Source organism: Bufo gargarizans, chromosome 6, assembly GCF_014858855.1.
Source record: "Bufo gargarizans isolate SCDJY-AF-19 chromosome 6, ASM1485885v1, whole genome shotgun sequence".
Taxonomy (NCBI): domain Eukaryota; kingdom Metazoa; phylum Chordata; class Amphibia; order Anura; family Bufonidae; genus Bufo; species Bufo gargarizans.
This window is the reverse complement of record NC_058085.1, coordinates 97,049,020-97,063,801: the sequence shown is the minus strand read 5'-3', so window position 1 is coordinate 97,063,801 and position 14,782 is coordinate 97,049,020. Positions and strand designations below refer to the sequence as shown.

Sequence of the window (14,782 nt, the reverse complement as noted above, 5' to 3'; positions counted from 1 at the left end):
CCTAGAAAGACTTCTAAAGAGATTCAAGGTGAACTTCATGCTCAAGGAACATCAGTGTCAGATCGCACCATCCGTCGTTGTTTGAGCCAAAGTGGACTACATGGGAGACGACCAAGGAGGACACCATTGTTGAAAACGAATCATAAAAAAGCAAGACTGGAATATGCCAAACTACATGTTGACAAGCCACAAAGCTTCTGGGAGAATGTCCTGTGGACAGATGAGACAAAAATCGAAGTTTTTGCCAAGGCACATCAGCTGTATGTTCACAGACGAAAAAATGAAGCATATCAAGAAAAGAACACTGTCCCTACTGTGAAACATGGAGGAGGCTCTGTTATGTTCTGGGGCTGCTTTGCTGCGTCTGGCACAGGGTGTCTTGAATCTGTGCAGGGTACAATGAAATCTCAAGACTATCAAGGAATTCTAGAGAGAAATGTACTAGCCAGTGTCAGAAAGCTTGGTCTCAGTCGCAGGTCATGGGTCTTGCAACAGGACAATGACCCAAAACACACCGCTAAAAACACCCAAGAATGGCTAAGAGGAAAAAATTGGACTATTCTAAAGTGGCCTTCTATGAGCCCTGACCTCAATCCTATTGAGCATCTTTGGAAGGAGCTGAAACATGCAGTCTGGAAAAGGCACCCTTCAAACCGGACACAACTGGAGCAGTTTGCTCATGAGGAGTGGGCCAAAATACCTGCTGAGAGGTGCAGATGTCTCATTGACAGTTACAGGAAGCGTTTGATTGCAGTGATTGCCTCAAAAGGTTGCGCAACAAAATATTAAGTTAGGGGTACCATCATTTTTGTCCATGCCTGTTTCATGAGTTTATTTTTTTACATAATTCTGTTGAAGCATGGTTGAAAAACAATGTCTGACTTTCATTGGTTAACATTTATAGAATTTTAATTTATTATTACTTTTGTCAGATTAAAGTTATTTCTGTGACCATTGTGACTTTTTCTTTCATTGACCAAAGGGTACCAACAATTTTGTCCACGTCTGTATATAACACCCCACATAACGCAGTGAACTATTGTGTTATGTGGAGTGTTACATAGGACTGCATGGAACATCTACTACATTATCTGCACACAGAAAGTTATCACGGTTATCTGGGTTGTTACATAGGACTGCAGGTGAGCTCTGTGCTGCGATTGGCCAGCGCTACAGCCTGAGAGAAGGAGACGCCCAGGAGAACAAGGGCAGTCTCCGCCCAGTATAACCAAGTCCCTGAAGATACCAGAGGACATAGCGGGAAAACGGAGCGGCTCCCAGGGATAATAGTAAGTGCAGTGAGATCCCTGGGCGCCGCTGTATATGTCATGATACTTAGTTCAGAATTTTTTGCCAGATGAAAGGTCCTCTTTAATACAAATCCCGGAGGCGGGTGCTGGCAGGGAGCTGCAATTGGCAGTTAACCTCTCAGTGTCACAACCAGACAGCTGAGAAGCTCTGACAGAGGCCTTTCAGAACCTCCTCCTTGAGTTTTCTTTGTTGTGGTATTCAGTTCCTCATCTCGTTAGCCTCTCTCAGCTGTCATTTAGTTGGACTGATTGCTTCCCTTTAAATTCCTCCCCATAATGCTTTACTGGGCGGCTTATACTACTTCCTGGAGTGTGTGTGCATGCTGATCCTGTTTCCCAGTCTGCTACAAAGCTAAGTGCTGTACATTTATCTGTTATTTTCTGTTTGCTGGATCCCAGGTGACCCTGACTCCCTCCGTGTCTGGTGTAGGGAGCCGGTGGTCATGTCCCCTCACTATTGTAGGGTGTTCAGGGGTTATATAGTCGAGGTACGTGGATATGCAACCATCCACCTTTGGGATCTTTGCATAGGCTGAGCAGCCAGGGAAAGTGCTAGGTCTTGTGCAGGGGTCTTCCTTTTGGTTCCTTAGCTTTGGATCCACTGAGTCATATATGCATGTTGCATTGTCTTGTTTCCTGTACACCGTCCGCGACATTATAAGCCGCCCAAAACCGTCTCAAGCATGGATCCGGTTTCACTTTTGGCTGAACGCCTTCAGGGTCTTTCATTGGAGGTAGCTGATCTCCGCAGGACTTTTTCTCAGCTTCAAGTGACCGGTTCAGCTGGCGTTCATGGAGTTTGTTCTGAGCCTAAGATCTCGCTCCCGGATACGTTTTCCGGGGGTAGTGAGAATTTTGTGCGTTTTTAGAGAGGCTTGCAAACTCCATTTTCGCCTTCTTCCCCATTCCTCTGGTGATGAGGAACGGAGGGTGGGGATCATTATATCGCTGCTCAGGGGTAACGCTCAGTCCTGGGCCTTTTCGCTGCTGGAGGGGGCACGGCCCCTCCGTTCAGTGGATGAATTCTTTTTAGCCCTGGGTCAGATATATGATCATCCGGATCGTGTTGCTCTGGCTGAGTCTAGACTACATCTATTATGCCAGGGTAAACAATCCGCAGAGATATACTGCTCAGAATTTCGGAGATGGGCAGCTGATACTGGTTGGAATGATGCTGCACTCCGAAGTCAATTTTGCCATGGTCTTTCAGAGGGCTTGAAAGATGCATTTGCCTTTCGTGAAAGGCCTATTTCCTTGGACTCTGCTATGTCTCAGGCCAGTTCATATTGACAGGCGTCTTAGAGAGAGAGGAGAGATCTCTCCTTCCTGTCATACTCAGTCCCAGGACAGTGCAGCGGTCCCATTCTGTGCGCAGGGGTCTCAGTCGCTGTCAGCCCCTTCTGAGCAGGAGCCCATGCAGCTGGGGTTGATTGCTTCTGACAATAGAAGATTCAGCCCGCATGGGAGGGTTTGTTTTTGTTGTGGAGGTATAAATCATTTGGAAAACGCCGGTCTTAGGCCTCATGTCCATGCACGGCTCGGGTGCGGACCCATTCACTTCAATGGGGCCGCAAAAGATGTGGACAGCTCTGCATGTGCTGTCCGCATTCGTTGCTCCTTTCCGAGGCCCCGCAAAAAAAATATAGCATGTCCTATTCTTGTCCATATTGCGGACATAAATAGGCATGTCTACAATGGGCCGCCCGTTCCGTAAAATGCAGAAGGCACATGGGCGGCTTCAGTTTTTTGCGGATCCGCAGCTTGCGGACCTCAAAAAATGGCACGGTCGTGTGGATGAGGCCTCTTTGTTTTCCGCCTCTTTCATCATCTGTTTCTCCTGGTTCAATGTTTTTTTTTTTGGTTTTAGACTGATTTTGGAGGCATGGTTTAGTTGGCGTGTATATTTTACGTAAGTGCGCCTTTTTTGCGACTGAATTAGTTGCAAATTCGGTCTAATTTCTTCACGGGAGGCATAGTTTTGTTTCTCAGTGATGCAAGAATTTTATTAAAACAGTCGCATCGGCGGGTAGACATGCGCCTTTTCACAAATATATACATCTGTATGTGGATGCGACTTTCTATAATTAATATGGGAATTTTTTTTATCTAATATGCAACTTTTGCACCTAATTCGTGAGCTGACCAAAGATTAGTCTAATTGCACACGATCTACCTGAGCCCTGATGAATACAAAGATGCATTGCCTACTTCATCACCTGCTGTGCGACTCCTTATAAATACTATTCTAAATAGTGACAGGCTAATCCAATAATGCGGTGTAATTGCAATCTAAAAAACAGATGCATGATAAATGACCCTCAATGAATGAATGCTAAATATATAGATATTTACTCTGTAATTTAACCCCTTCCATGTGCAGTATGCAGCCCTGCAGGGTGAGCGAATGTGAGGTCACAGGGGTAGTTACTAACCGAGGGTGTTTTTGGTACTCACAGTTTTTATATACCCTGGGCAGGCGTACAGCAGTGATGGAGAGGCTGGCACATGGATCCTCTGGGGCACTCTGTGTATAGGGACCAGGATGAGTGGTAGGTGAGGTGCCCTGGGTGTTGCAGGTTTAATGTGTGGGTGGCAAGATCTCTTTAAGTTCGTGACGCCAGTGCCGGTGACGGTGGCACACCGATTTGTTGTAGGAATAATTGAGGAACACAAGTTGCAGTGAACCAGAACTTCCTTTTTACCTTTTTAACTATTTACAGTCTTTAGTCAGTTCCACATGTAACAGGTTGTGACAGGCAGGCTGATATATAAACGGCAGGCAAAGTCCTTGCAAGATACTCAGAGGGAATAAACACTTACAGATCAGGCTGTATTTTCCTCAGATCCTGTCTGGCTTTCTCCAAGGCCCGTATGCTCTATTGCTGGCTTTATCCTTGGGTAGGGAAACCTTCCTCTGGTATATGTCTCCTTGCTGTAGAATATACTTCTGCCCTTCAGCTCTCTGTTTGGCTGGAATAAACTTGGCTCTGCACTGTACTTTTATAGGAACTTCAGGAGGCAAACTCTTCCCCTGGATGCAGCTTCTGAGCTTACTTTTGCTCCGGAAACTCAGGCAGGCTAGACTGCACTAACTAGCCTCCTGGACTATACTGCACTGACTTTTTCCTGTCTGGGCCTAACTATATATACTAGGGGTTCTCTAGCTCCCTCTACTGTCTAGGAGGAGGAACTACCCCTAACCGGCCTGATACAGGAGATAACAGGAAAAACACATAAAAACATCATATCAAATACAATGACCATGTGGAGAATAATGTGGCCATATTGACCCTTGTGTAGTGTTCACATTTACCTAGTGGGACACTACACGTTTTACACTACAAATCTGCTGTCAGTGCTTGCCTAAGGTAAAGGTTTGCGTAGAATTGTGTAGAAAATTAATATAGTAAATGACCATTACAATGTTATGTCTACTGTCACCTCTCTTTACTTTAAAGGAAGTAAATTATAATACTTAGTCTAATAAATGACTGTTTACCTTGTTACCCATTTCTATAGATTAATGTGGAGTTGGATATCCGCTATCAGCCTGCACAGGGTGCAGTAGGCGCATGGGTTGGAAATGACTTTTTTACTTCAGTTGAAGATAGGTAAGGTTGACCTCTTTTTTCCTTTAATACACTAAATATAGGCTGGGTATTACAAGGGCAACAGATGTGGCTCTTGACGCTGGGTGTAACATTACATGTAATGTCCAATATCCCTCATTTGCAGCAGAAAGGTGAACACTAATGGGGGAACAATCTTCATTATAGTCTGTGGCAGAGTTGTAGCTATGGGTCAGCACAGGGAGAAACACGTCTGTGGGGGCCCCCCAATGCATGTTTACAACTGCGGAGGCGTATCAGCAGTTTCCACACTCAGATTTGTAAACCAAAAACAGGTCTGGATCACAAAGGAGGACAAAGTACTGTATATAGGACAGGTGCCACTCCTCCCCCTTTATTCAATGGACATCTGGTTTTGGCTTCAAAAACATCAACAAAAATGAAAAACATCAAATAAGTGCTCCCCAACATCAAATAATGCTACCTGGCTGTGATGTACCCTTTAGTTCTTCCTATAGGCTGCTAGAGGCTGTAACTGTAGTCCAGCAACTTGCTGCAGAGGTCTGCAATGAGATACAGACTGCGATATACAGGTTTAGATGGACAGTGTGTTCTAACTTCTGCAGCTGCTGATCTTCATCTTGTAGAACACCATGCATCTAATATAATGAAGCTCAGCAGAACACGCCACCATCTATTCACATCTCTATATAACATGGCTTAAAATCTCTTCACACCTCTGATGCAACTTGCAGCAGAGGCCTGTGATGAGATGAAAGCACTTATACACAGATGTAAATGGATGGGTGTTCTATGGTAACTGCTGCTGATCTTCATTTTGGATTCATGTGGTCTTTTGCAGCCTGCTGCAACAAGACCACCGTGCATCATACCCCAGTTTGGCCCAAAGCCCTAATTTGTTAAAAGTGGCCATCTGGTGCCCCTCCTTGAGGTAACGAGGTGATGCGGCATTTCCATTGTCCTTGGTGGCCCCCCTCCTTAGCTATGACTCTGGTCTATGGGAGGAAATATCCTAGTGAATGCTCTCATCTACATATCTCCCATTCACTAAAGAGACTAAAGGTGGTGTCACAACCAGACAGCTGAGAAGCTCTGACAGAAGCCTTTCAGAACCTCCTCCTTGAGTTTTCTTTGCTTTTGGTTTTCAGTTCCTCATCTCGTTAGCCTCTCTCAGCTGTCATGTAGTTGGACTGATTGCATCCCTTTAAATTCCTCCCCATAATGCATTAGTGTGCGGTTTATACAGCTTCCTGGAGTGTGTGTGCATGCTGATCCTATCAGTCTTCTACAAGTTAAGTGTTTTACATTCATTTGTGATTCTCTGTTTGCTGGATCCCAGGTGACCCTGACTCCCTCCGTGTCTAGTGTAGGGAGCCGGTGGTCGTGTCCCCTCACTATTGTAGGGTGTTCAGGTGTTATTTAGTCGAGGTACGAGGATATGCGATCATCCACCATTGGGATTATTGCATAGGCTGAGCAGTAAGGGAGAGAGCCAGGTCTGCTGCAGGGGTCTCCCTTTTTGTTTCTTAGTTTTGGATCCAGTGAGTCATATATTCATTTTGCATTGTCTTGTTTCCTGTACACCTTCCGTGACAGGTGGCCATACACATTCCATAGAAGTTGGTTGATGGTTGAACAGCAGTTGAAAAAATAAATAAAAATAAATTAGACACGGCCATAAACATTTTAGTCCATATTGGCCGTTACAATTGTTAAAATTGCCCATACACTTTGAAATAAACTGGGTGATGGATATGAGATCTTTCTTGGAACATTCTTTCTAAGAAAAATCTTTAGTTCTCTAAAGATCCTTTCATGTGACTAACGGACAAACATTTTAAACACGGCCAGGGGTGCACCTAGCCTTTCTACTGCCGGAGACAAAATTTTAAACAGCACCCCTCCCCCCCATACCAAATTCTCAACCTAACCTCTTCCCTCCTGACATTATATACAGCACTACAGAACATATAGGGTAATACAATGCCCACATACCTCTTATTTCCAGTGACTTCTCCTCAGATGCAGATATTCTCTTTCCTCATCTTCTCCTTTCAGACCACACCACCATGATGATTTCTTTCAGCCGTGTCTCATCTCTGCAGAGATTGACAGATATGTTAGTTTCCTACTTTTCCATCATCCACCCCATACTGTCACCCCCAGTATTGTGCCCACTATGCTCCCCAATACTATACTGCAGCAAAAGAAACAGTATGTAAATGCCCCTTATAATGTGTGCTAGTACAAAATAATGTCCCCATAATTAGTGTTGATCGCGAATATTCTAATCGCAAATTTTTATCGCGAATATCGGCACTTTGAGAATTTGTGAAGATCATCAGTAACTTCCCTTCTTGCTTGTGGGTCAATGAGAAGGCTGCAATATCTTTGTCAGAGCTTAGCAACATCCCTAGCGATCAATAGGAAAGTTGCCTACCCCTTACTATATAAGAACCTCCCCAGCAGCCATTTTCTGAGAGAGAGAGCAATGACATTGCCATGCTCTGTGCTTTCATCTGGATCCTATTCCTTATCCAATCTGTCACGGATGGTGTAACAGAAAACAAGAAGTTGCAAATAAGGATCCGACTGGCTTGATCCGAAACTAAGGAACAAAAGGGAGACCCCTATTTAAGCCCTGAAACTCTCCCTGTCTTCTCAGCCCATACAAAGTTCTCTATGATAGAAAATTGCATGCCCTCGTGCCTCGACTGTATGACACCTGAACACCCTATAATAGTGAGGGGACACGACCACCGGCTCCCTACACTTAATACGGAGAGTCAGGGTCACCTAGGATCAACTAAACAGGAAAACACAAATCAATGAACAGACTTATCTGTATAAGCATCAGTTGTAGCATCCAGCATGTACACACTCCAGGAATTTGTATAAACCGCAAGGTGATGCAGTATGGGAGGGGATTTAAAGGGATGCAATCAGTGCAACTGGATGACAGCTGAGAGAGGGAAACGAGATGACAAAATGAAAGCAAAACAAAAGAACCTCAAGCAGGAGGCTCTGAAGAACGTCTGTCAGAGCTTCTCAGATGTCTGGCGGTGACACAATCACATTAGATAGTTAGTTAGCTCATATATATAATACAGATAGTTAGTGGGAGATAGTCAGTGTAGGTTATATACTGATATAGGTAGTGTGATAGGAATTACTGTTTCTCTGCTGTCCATACATACCTGCTACAGACATAGTGCTGTGATGTCACAACAATAGTTAGTGCACCAATCAGTAATATCTACTCAGACACCTGATAAAATGTGAAGTTGTATGTATCGCGAAAATAATGACTGGAGATTACGAATTCTAGAATTCGCAAATTTATATTGCCTATGCCGCTTATCACTACCCATAATGTGTGCCAGTACAAAAAAATAAATGCCCCTGTTGTGTGGCAGGACAAAAAAAGGCCCCCACTGCGTACCAATACAAAAAAAAATGGCCCCATAATGTGTGCCAGTACAAAAAATGCCTTCTCTGTGCTCCCAGTAGAACCAATGTCCTTATAGTGCCCCCATAACGTGTGCCAATGCCCCTACTGTGTGCCAGTACATGAAATACCCCCTCTTAGTGGCCCCAGTATAGCCAATGTCCCCATAGTGCCCCCATAACATGTGCCGATGCCCCTACTGTGTACCAGTACATAAAATACCCCGTCATAGTGGCCCCAGTATAGCCAGTGTCCACATAGTTCCCCCATAATATGTGCCAATGCCCCCTGGTGTGTGCCAGTACACGAGGCCTAAAGCATATCAGAAGGAGCGTGCCCTGCTGCAGCCTTCAGATATATCGCTGTCCTCATGGAAGCGCTCATCTCCCACTGGCTCTGCCGCCGTCCCACTTAGATTCAGGGCCGTGCCACCTGAGGCGATTGCTTCACCTCGCCTAATTGGCAGTGCGGCCATGAACACGGCCAACTTCTTTTCAAACAATAATGCTCTGTTATTTTTTCACTAATAAATTTCAACCAACGAACGTTTGTTTTGCTTGGAATCTTCTGTTTTGATCAACTTTAGACTAATGTGTATGGCCACAATAAAGGCGGCAATACACATCCTGCTTCTTCCTGGCTCTACCCAGCTTGGCAGAACCTGGATGTGTATTTAGTGGGGCAGTGGAGAAAGTCACTGCCAGACACTTTCTGAGAGAACAAAAGGATCAGGCTAAAGTATTCGCTTCTCCTGATCCTTCTTTCCCCCAACATCATCTTCTGTGGGTAGTGATTAGAGAAGATAGCTTTGGATGTTACATCAGCTGGTACCTCGGAACCAAAGGCGATTTCAGTTTCAAGTTTTTAAGTGGTTTTCCACTTTAAAAATAAACTACCGAAGTTATTCAATGAAGTCACGCGCAACTTCGGCTCATCGTAGCCCATACATTTTAATACTGTACAGAGACAGATCTCCATACATTATTAATCCGAAGTTCTGAATGAAGCGACTTTGGATGTAACATCCTAAGTTCGCTTCGCTCATCACTATCTGGGGGGAGTTGTATAGGTAATTAGTATCTGATCAGTGGGGGTCCGACAAGAGGGACCCCTGCCAATTAGCTATTTGAGAAGGCAGTGGCGCTCACAGTAGCACCACTGCCTTCTCTCAGCTTTTCCTAGGCCGAGTGACGACAGGTTCATCAGTCACGTGACCTAGGTGCAGCTCAGCCCCATAGAAGTGAATGGAGCTGAGAGCGATACCAAGCACAGCCGCTATACAATATACAGCGCTGTGCTTGGTGAGCTAAGAGAAGGCCGCAGCACTCACAGGAGCGCCGATGCTTTCTCAAACAGTGTCCCGGGTGTTGAACCCCCCCCCCCCCCCCCGATCAGATACTGATGACCTATCCTGAGTAGGAAACCACAAAATTGCAAAAAGCAGCACATTTTTGTAAAAAATATTGCTTGCACAAATAAATTATTTTTATACCTTAAAAAGCTGGTATAAATGGTATAATAAATCCCCCACATTGTCTGGTCATTTATTGCAAGGTGTAGGATTACTTTGGCAGTATCTTGCCAAATGTCTTGCCAACAGTGGAAGACGCATGATGCTACACTGTAATTTTTTTCTGAAGAAATATGCTATAGTAACAGTATCTGCCCACTGATTTCTAGATAACATGCAGACAGATTTATAAGGTTTCAACTGGATCGACACAGCCTTGTGTGTAAACAAGGGTGTACCTCCTTAATATATATACCAACAGAAGAGAACTGGTACTGTTTAATACCCAATAAAATAAATCTTTATTTTGACATAAAAACGTAGACAAAAATACATAAATGTAGAGACCATGCAGAGTACCTGCAGCGAACAGTCCACAATATACACTGTGGTCACAGATGGCAGATTATTTAATATTTAACAATTGTCGTGTGAGATTCTGTATATTAAAGATATCTAGGTTAGCATATACTTATATAAGCTGTCTCTAGCTGTGAATACAATTATTTCTCACTATAAGTACATCTGGCATAACTGTGACAATGGTACAGGTGACATCTATATTCAGTGGTTAGTGCCATATAGATATCACAGCACATCGCATAGATGCTATTGTATTGGCACCAAACCGATCTAAATTCCTCTCTTACCCGATATCCAGTGATATTGGTGTGGGCTGTCTCTGGCTGGCACGATCCTCGACGCACGTTTCGCCTAATGCTTCATCAGGAGGATTACCTCCTGGGGCCATATACAGAATCTCACACGACAATTGTTAAATATTAAATAATCTGCCATCTGTGACCACAGTGTATATTGTGGACTGTTCGCTGCAGGTACTCTGCATGGTCTCTACATTTATGTATTTTTGTCTACGTTTTTATGTCAAAATAAAGATTAATTTTATTGGGTATTAAACAGTAGCAGTTCTCTTCTGTTGGTATATAGATTTATAAGGTTAACAATTTCCCACACTTAAGCTGCATTCACACGACCGTGTGAGGAGCCGCAAAATGTGGGCACGTCCCCCTGTGTGCTTCTGGGTCCGTGGGGCCATTCCGCAAAAGATGGGACATGTCCTATCTATGTCTGCAAAATGCAGATCGCGGACCCATTGTAGTCAGTGGGTCTGCACCACGATGAAGGGTGCACACGACCAGCGTACGTCTTCTACAGATGTGCGATTTGCGGTTCACAAAATGGCCTTGGCCTTCACGTGGTCATATGAAGGCGGCTTTAGGCCTCATGCACATGACATTATTTGTGGTCCTATCCCCGGATTGCACACAGACCCATAAATTTCTTTGGTTCCGCAAAAAAAAAACGTACAGCACACATATGTCATTTGTGTGCTGTCCGCATCTGTCCGGCAGGTCCACAAATGATAGAACCTGTCCTATTCTTGTCAAAGATGTGGATCTGCAATTTGGTTGCGTGCAGGAGGCCTTAAGGATACTCAGGTTATAAAGCAGTAGGCGACTGGCAACCAGCTCTGACAACTTCAATGCATACAGTAGAGTTTTATGACTATTTCAAGAAATGCTACATGATGTTCATTAATGTGACGTAATACCATGTATTATCTTTTGACAGTTCAGGATTGGTTTTGCGAAATATTGGCTTTGAAGATGAAGAAGAAGTGTAAGTATAGTGATAAGCTCATTACCAAAGTATGCATGAGTAGTTTGGCCTGTCCATAAATAACTACATTTCTTACAGTGTATATATATATATATATATATATTATTTTTTTTGGTCCGCGCTGAAACAATTTTTTTTTTTATTAAGTAATTTTTTATTAGCATTTTAATAATACAAACATAAGGCCCCAACCCCTACATACCCTCCCCCCACAAACCATAATTGTGATGCCCTCCATCATCCATAGCTTCAACATTCGGTTACACCATCACAACCGCATGATAAGTACAGAGGCACAGGCCCCATCCCTACAACAATCCCACAAAATATTGAAAGAAAAGCTGTTATCTTATAAATGGAATATACATTTGTTATCGGCCATAACCTCCCCACTTTACATTACATATCGTAGAAACATTCTATGCCTCCTGTAAGAAATCGCCAGTCACCGAGCCATATATGTACAATAAGCGATAGTACCTTCACACTAATCCCAGACAGTATCTCTGAAGTTCCCTGGACGCCAGCCCGGGGGCATCAATCCAAGGAGTCCAGAGTTTTTCAAATTTGGCCATGGCACCCCTCTTCCTATAGACCCTTCGTTCCAGATTAAGTAACCAATTAATCTTGGATATAAATTCGGTTTTACTAGGACTACCCTCATCCAGCCAATGTTGAGCAATCAGCTTACGAGCCATATACAACATTCTGGCCACTGCTATCTTCCTGGGTTCAGTGATTGGCAAGTCCTCCACATACCCCAATATACAGACAAATGGAGTCACATCCAGCGTAACTTCATACAGAGAATTAATGAGATGCAGCACTGTGCGCCAAAAACCTTCCAGTGCTGAGCATGACCACAGCATGTGCAGCATACCCGCATACTCCTCCCCGCATCGCGGGCATTTGGAGTCCAACCGAAGTCCAATATTAAACAGAAACTGAGGAGTTCTATAAACTCTATGTATTAGATATAGGTGCGACAGCCTATGGGCCTCGCTGAGAGAGAGCTGCGGAATCCTCTCCAATATCTCCTGCCACTGAGTTTCCTCTAACGGCCCCATCTCGCTTCCCATTTTGTCCTACTATTAATCAAGTGGTCTTGCAGAAATAGATCCAGCAAGGTCTGATAGAGCAAAGAGAATCCCTGGAGGAATCCCTCTTCTCTATAAACGCAATAATCTTGTTTTGAAGTACCATGCTCAACATACCACCGTCATGGTCAGTCCGGAAGGCATGGCGCAGCTGCAAGTACTTATAGAAATCGGAGGACGGCAATCCAGTTTCAGTCTGGAGTTGCTCATAAGATTTGAGACCAGTATTATCAATAAGTTGGTGGATTCTAATAATGCCCCTATTGCGCCAACCCCCCATTTCCTGCAAAGAGCCTAAATGAGGCAACCACGGAGTGTCCCATATAGAAGTATACTGCGTGACACCTTCAATGCCCTGCATGTCCCTCACTTTCAACCATGTTTTATGCAAGAGGCGCAGTGTAGGGAACACCACACCCGACAGCTTTAGCTTGTCTCCCTCTAACGCCTCATAGAGATTTGATACCATCAAAAAATCTCTCAGTAGCCTATGTTGGGTCTCTTCCTCTCCCCTTTCTCAGCCCCTCATATGCTGAAGTTGGGACGACCATATAACAACCCACCATATAACAACCGTACCCATGCTATGAAGTTATCCCTCAAACCAAACCTCTCTAGTACCTCCCACAAATACTCCCACTCTATACTATCGAATGCCTTAGCGGCATCTAAGGAACAAATGACTCTATCCCCTGGGTTATCTACCGGAATCAGCATGTTAAGGTAAAGGCGTCGGATGTTAATCGCTGTAGATCTGTTCCGCGCTGAAACAATTTAGATAGAAGCTTGCACAAAAACTACAGATTTTTCAGGTGGCTGTTCCACTTGATCTTCTTTCTCCACCTCCTCAGACTCTGAACCGACCAGCAACGAGCATATTCATCATTCCTCCCCAGTATATAAATCAGCTGGCAGCAAACGTTATCGTATGTTCCTTTAAAGGAAATTAACATAGAGAAGACCCGTAGGTAAAAGCATTCAGTATACTTTATTATACTCACAGAGTTTTCCTCTTTTAACAACGCATATACAATAAAAAAGTATATGCGTTGTTGAAAGAGGAAAACTCTGTGAGTATAATAAAGTATACTGAATGCTTTTACCTACGGGTCTTCTCTATGTTGATTTCCTTTAAAGGAACATACGCTAAAGTTTGATGCCGGCTGATTTATATACTGGGGAGGAATGATGAATATGCTCGTTGCTGGTCGGTTCAGAGTCTGAGGAGGTGGAGAAAGAAGATCAAGTGGAACAGCCACCTGAAAAATCAGTAGTTTTTGTGCAAGCTTCTATCAAAGTTGTTTCAGCGCAGACCAAAAAATTTATATATATACTTTTTACTTGTTTTATAGGAAGTCAGGACCTACCTTCCTTTTTGGTCCTGCAGCTAAAGATCTAGCTCGAGAGAATAACACCATTTCCTTTATTTTAAAATACATTTCTTACAGTGATAGCTGATTGACGAGGGTACTGGACACAGCAATTAGCAGTTCCGCCAGGCTGACATCAATCACCAAGGAAAACACATAAAATTGTATTACTATAAACTTCTCTATCAGATACAGTATAGTATACACAGCAGTGTAATGATATGTGAGGTACGAGCTATAATTAGGGATGAGCGAATCGACTTCAGATGTAACATCCGAAGTCGATTCGCATAAAACGTTGTTTCAATACTGTACAGAGCAAGCGCTCCGTAAAATATTAGAATGTATTGGCTCCGATGAGCCGAAGTTATTACTTTGCGAAGTCTAGCGAGACTTCGCATAAAAACTTCAGAAATTGATTTATAATTTTTCTTCTTCCTAAACTCGGGTTCGGTTCCAAGTGAGACTTCGCAAAGTAATAACTTCTGCTCATCGGAGCCAATACATTCTAATACTGTACGGAGCACAAAGTTTTATGCGAATCGACTTCGGATGTAAAGTCGCTCATCCCAAGCAATTATCTATACCTCATACCTCACATATCAGTACACCACTGTGTATACTAGCCAGGAACGGGTATTGGGAGGGCCTATGAAAGGGGCATGGGGGCCCAATTTAGATTCTTGCTACGGGGTTCAGTGATTTCTATGTATGCCCCTGTTGGATTCGAAAGGGTTCATCTCCAAATTACAAATATGTTATTGATGCAAAATAAATGTTGATACTAATAACGGTAATGTCTGCCTAGGATTAAAC

General features: G+C 43.7%; 1 protein-coding gene across 1 annotated transcript in view; it reads left to right on the top strand.

Moving 5' to 3' along the window:
* LOC122941727 (fer-1-like protein 4) overlaps positions 1-14,782 on the top strand; it is a 178,720-nt gene that overhangs the window by 24,357 nt on the left and 139,581 nt on the right. Inside the window, exons 5-6 of the mRNA XM_044299133.1 lie at positions 4,830-4,921; positions 11,452-11,499. Coding sequence (XP_044155068.1) covers positions 4,830-4,921; positions 11,452-11,499 — 140 coding nt within the window. The remainder of the gene's footprint in view (positions 1-4,829; positions 4,922-11,451; positions 11,500-14,782) is intronic.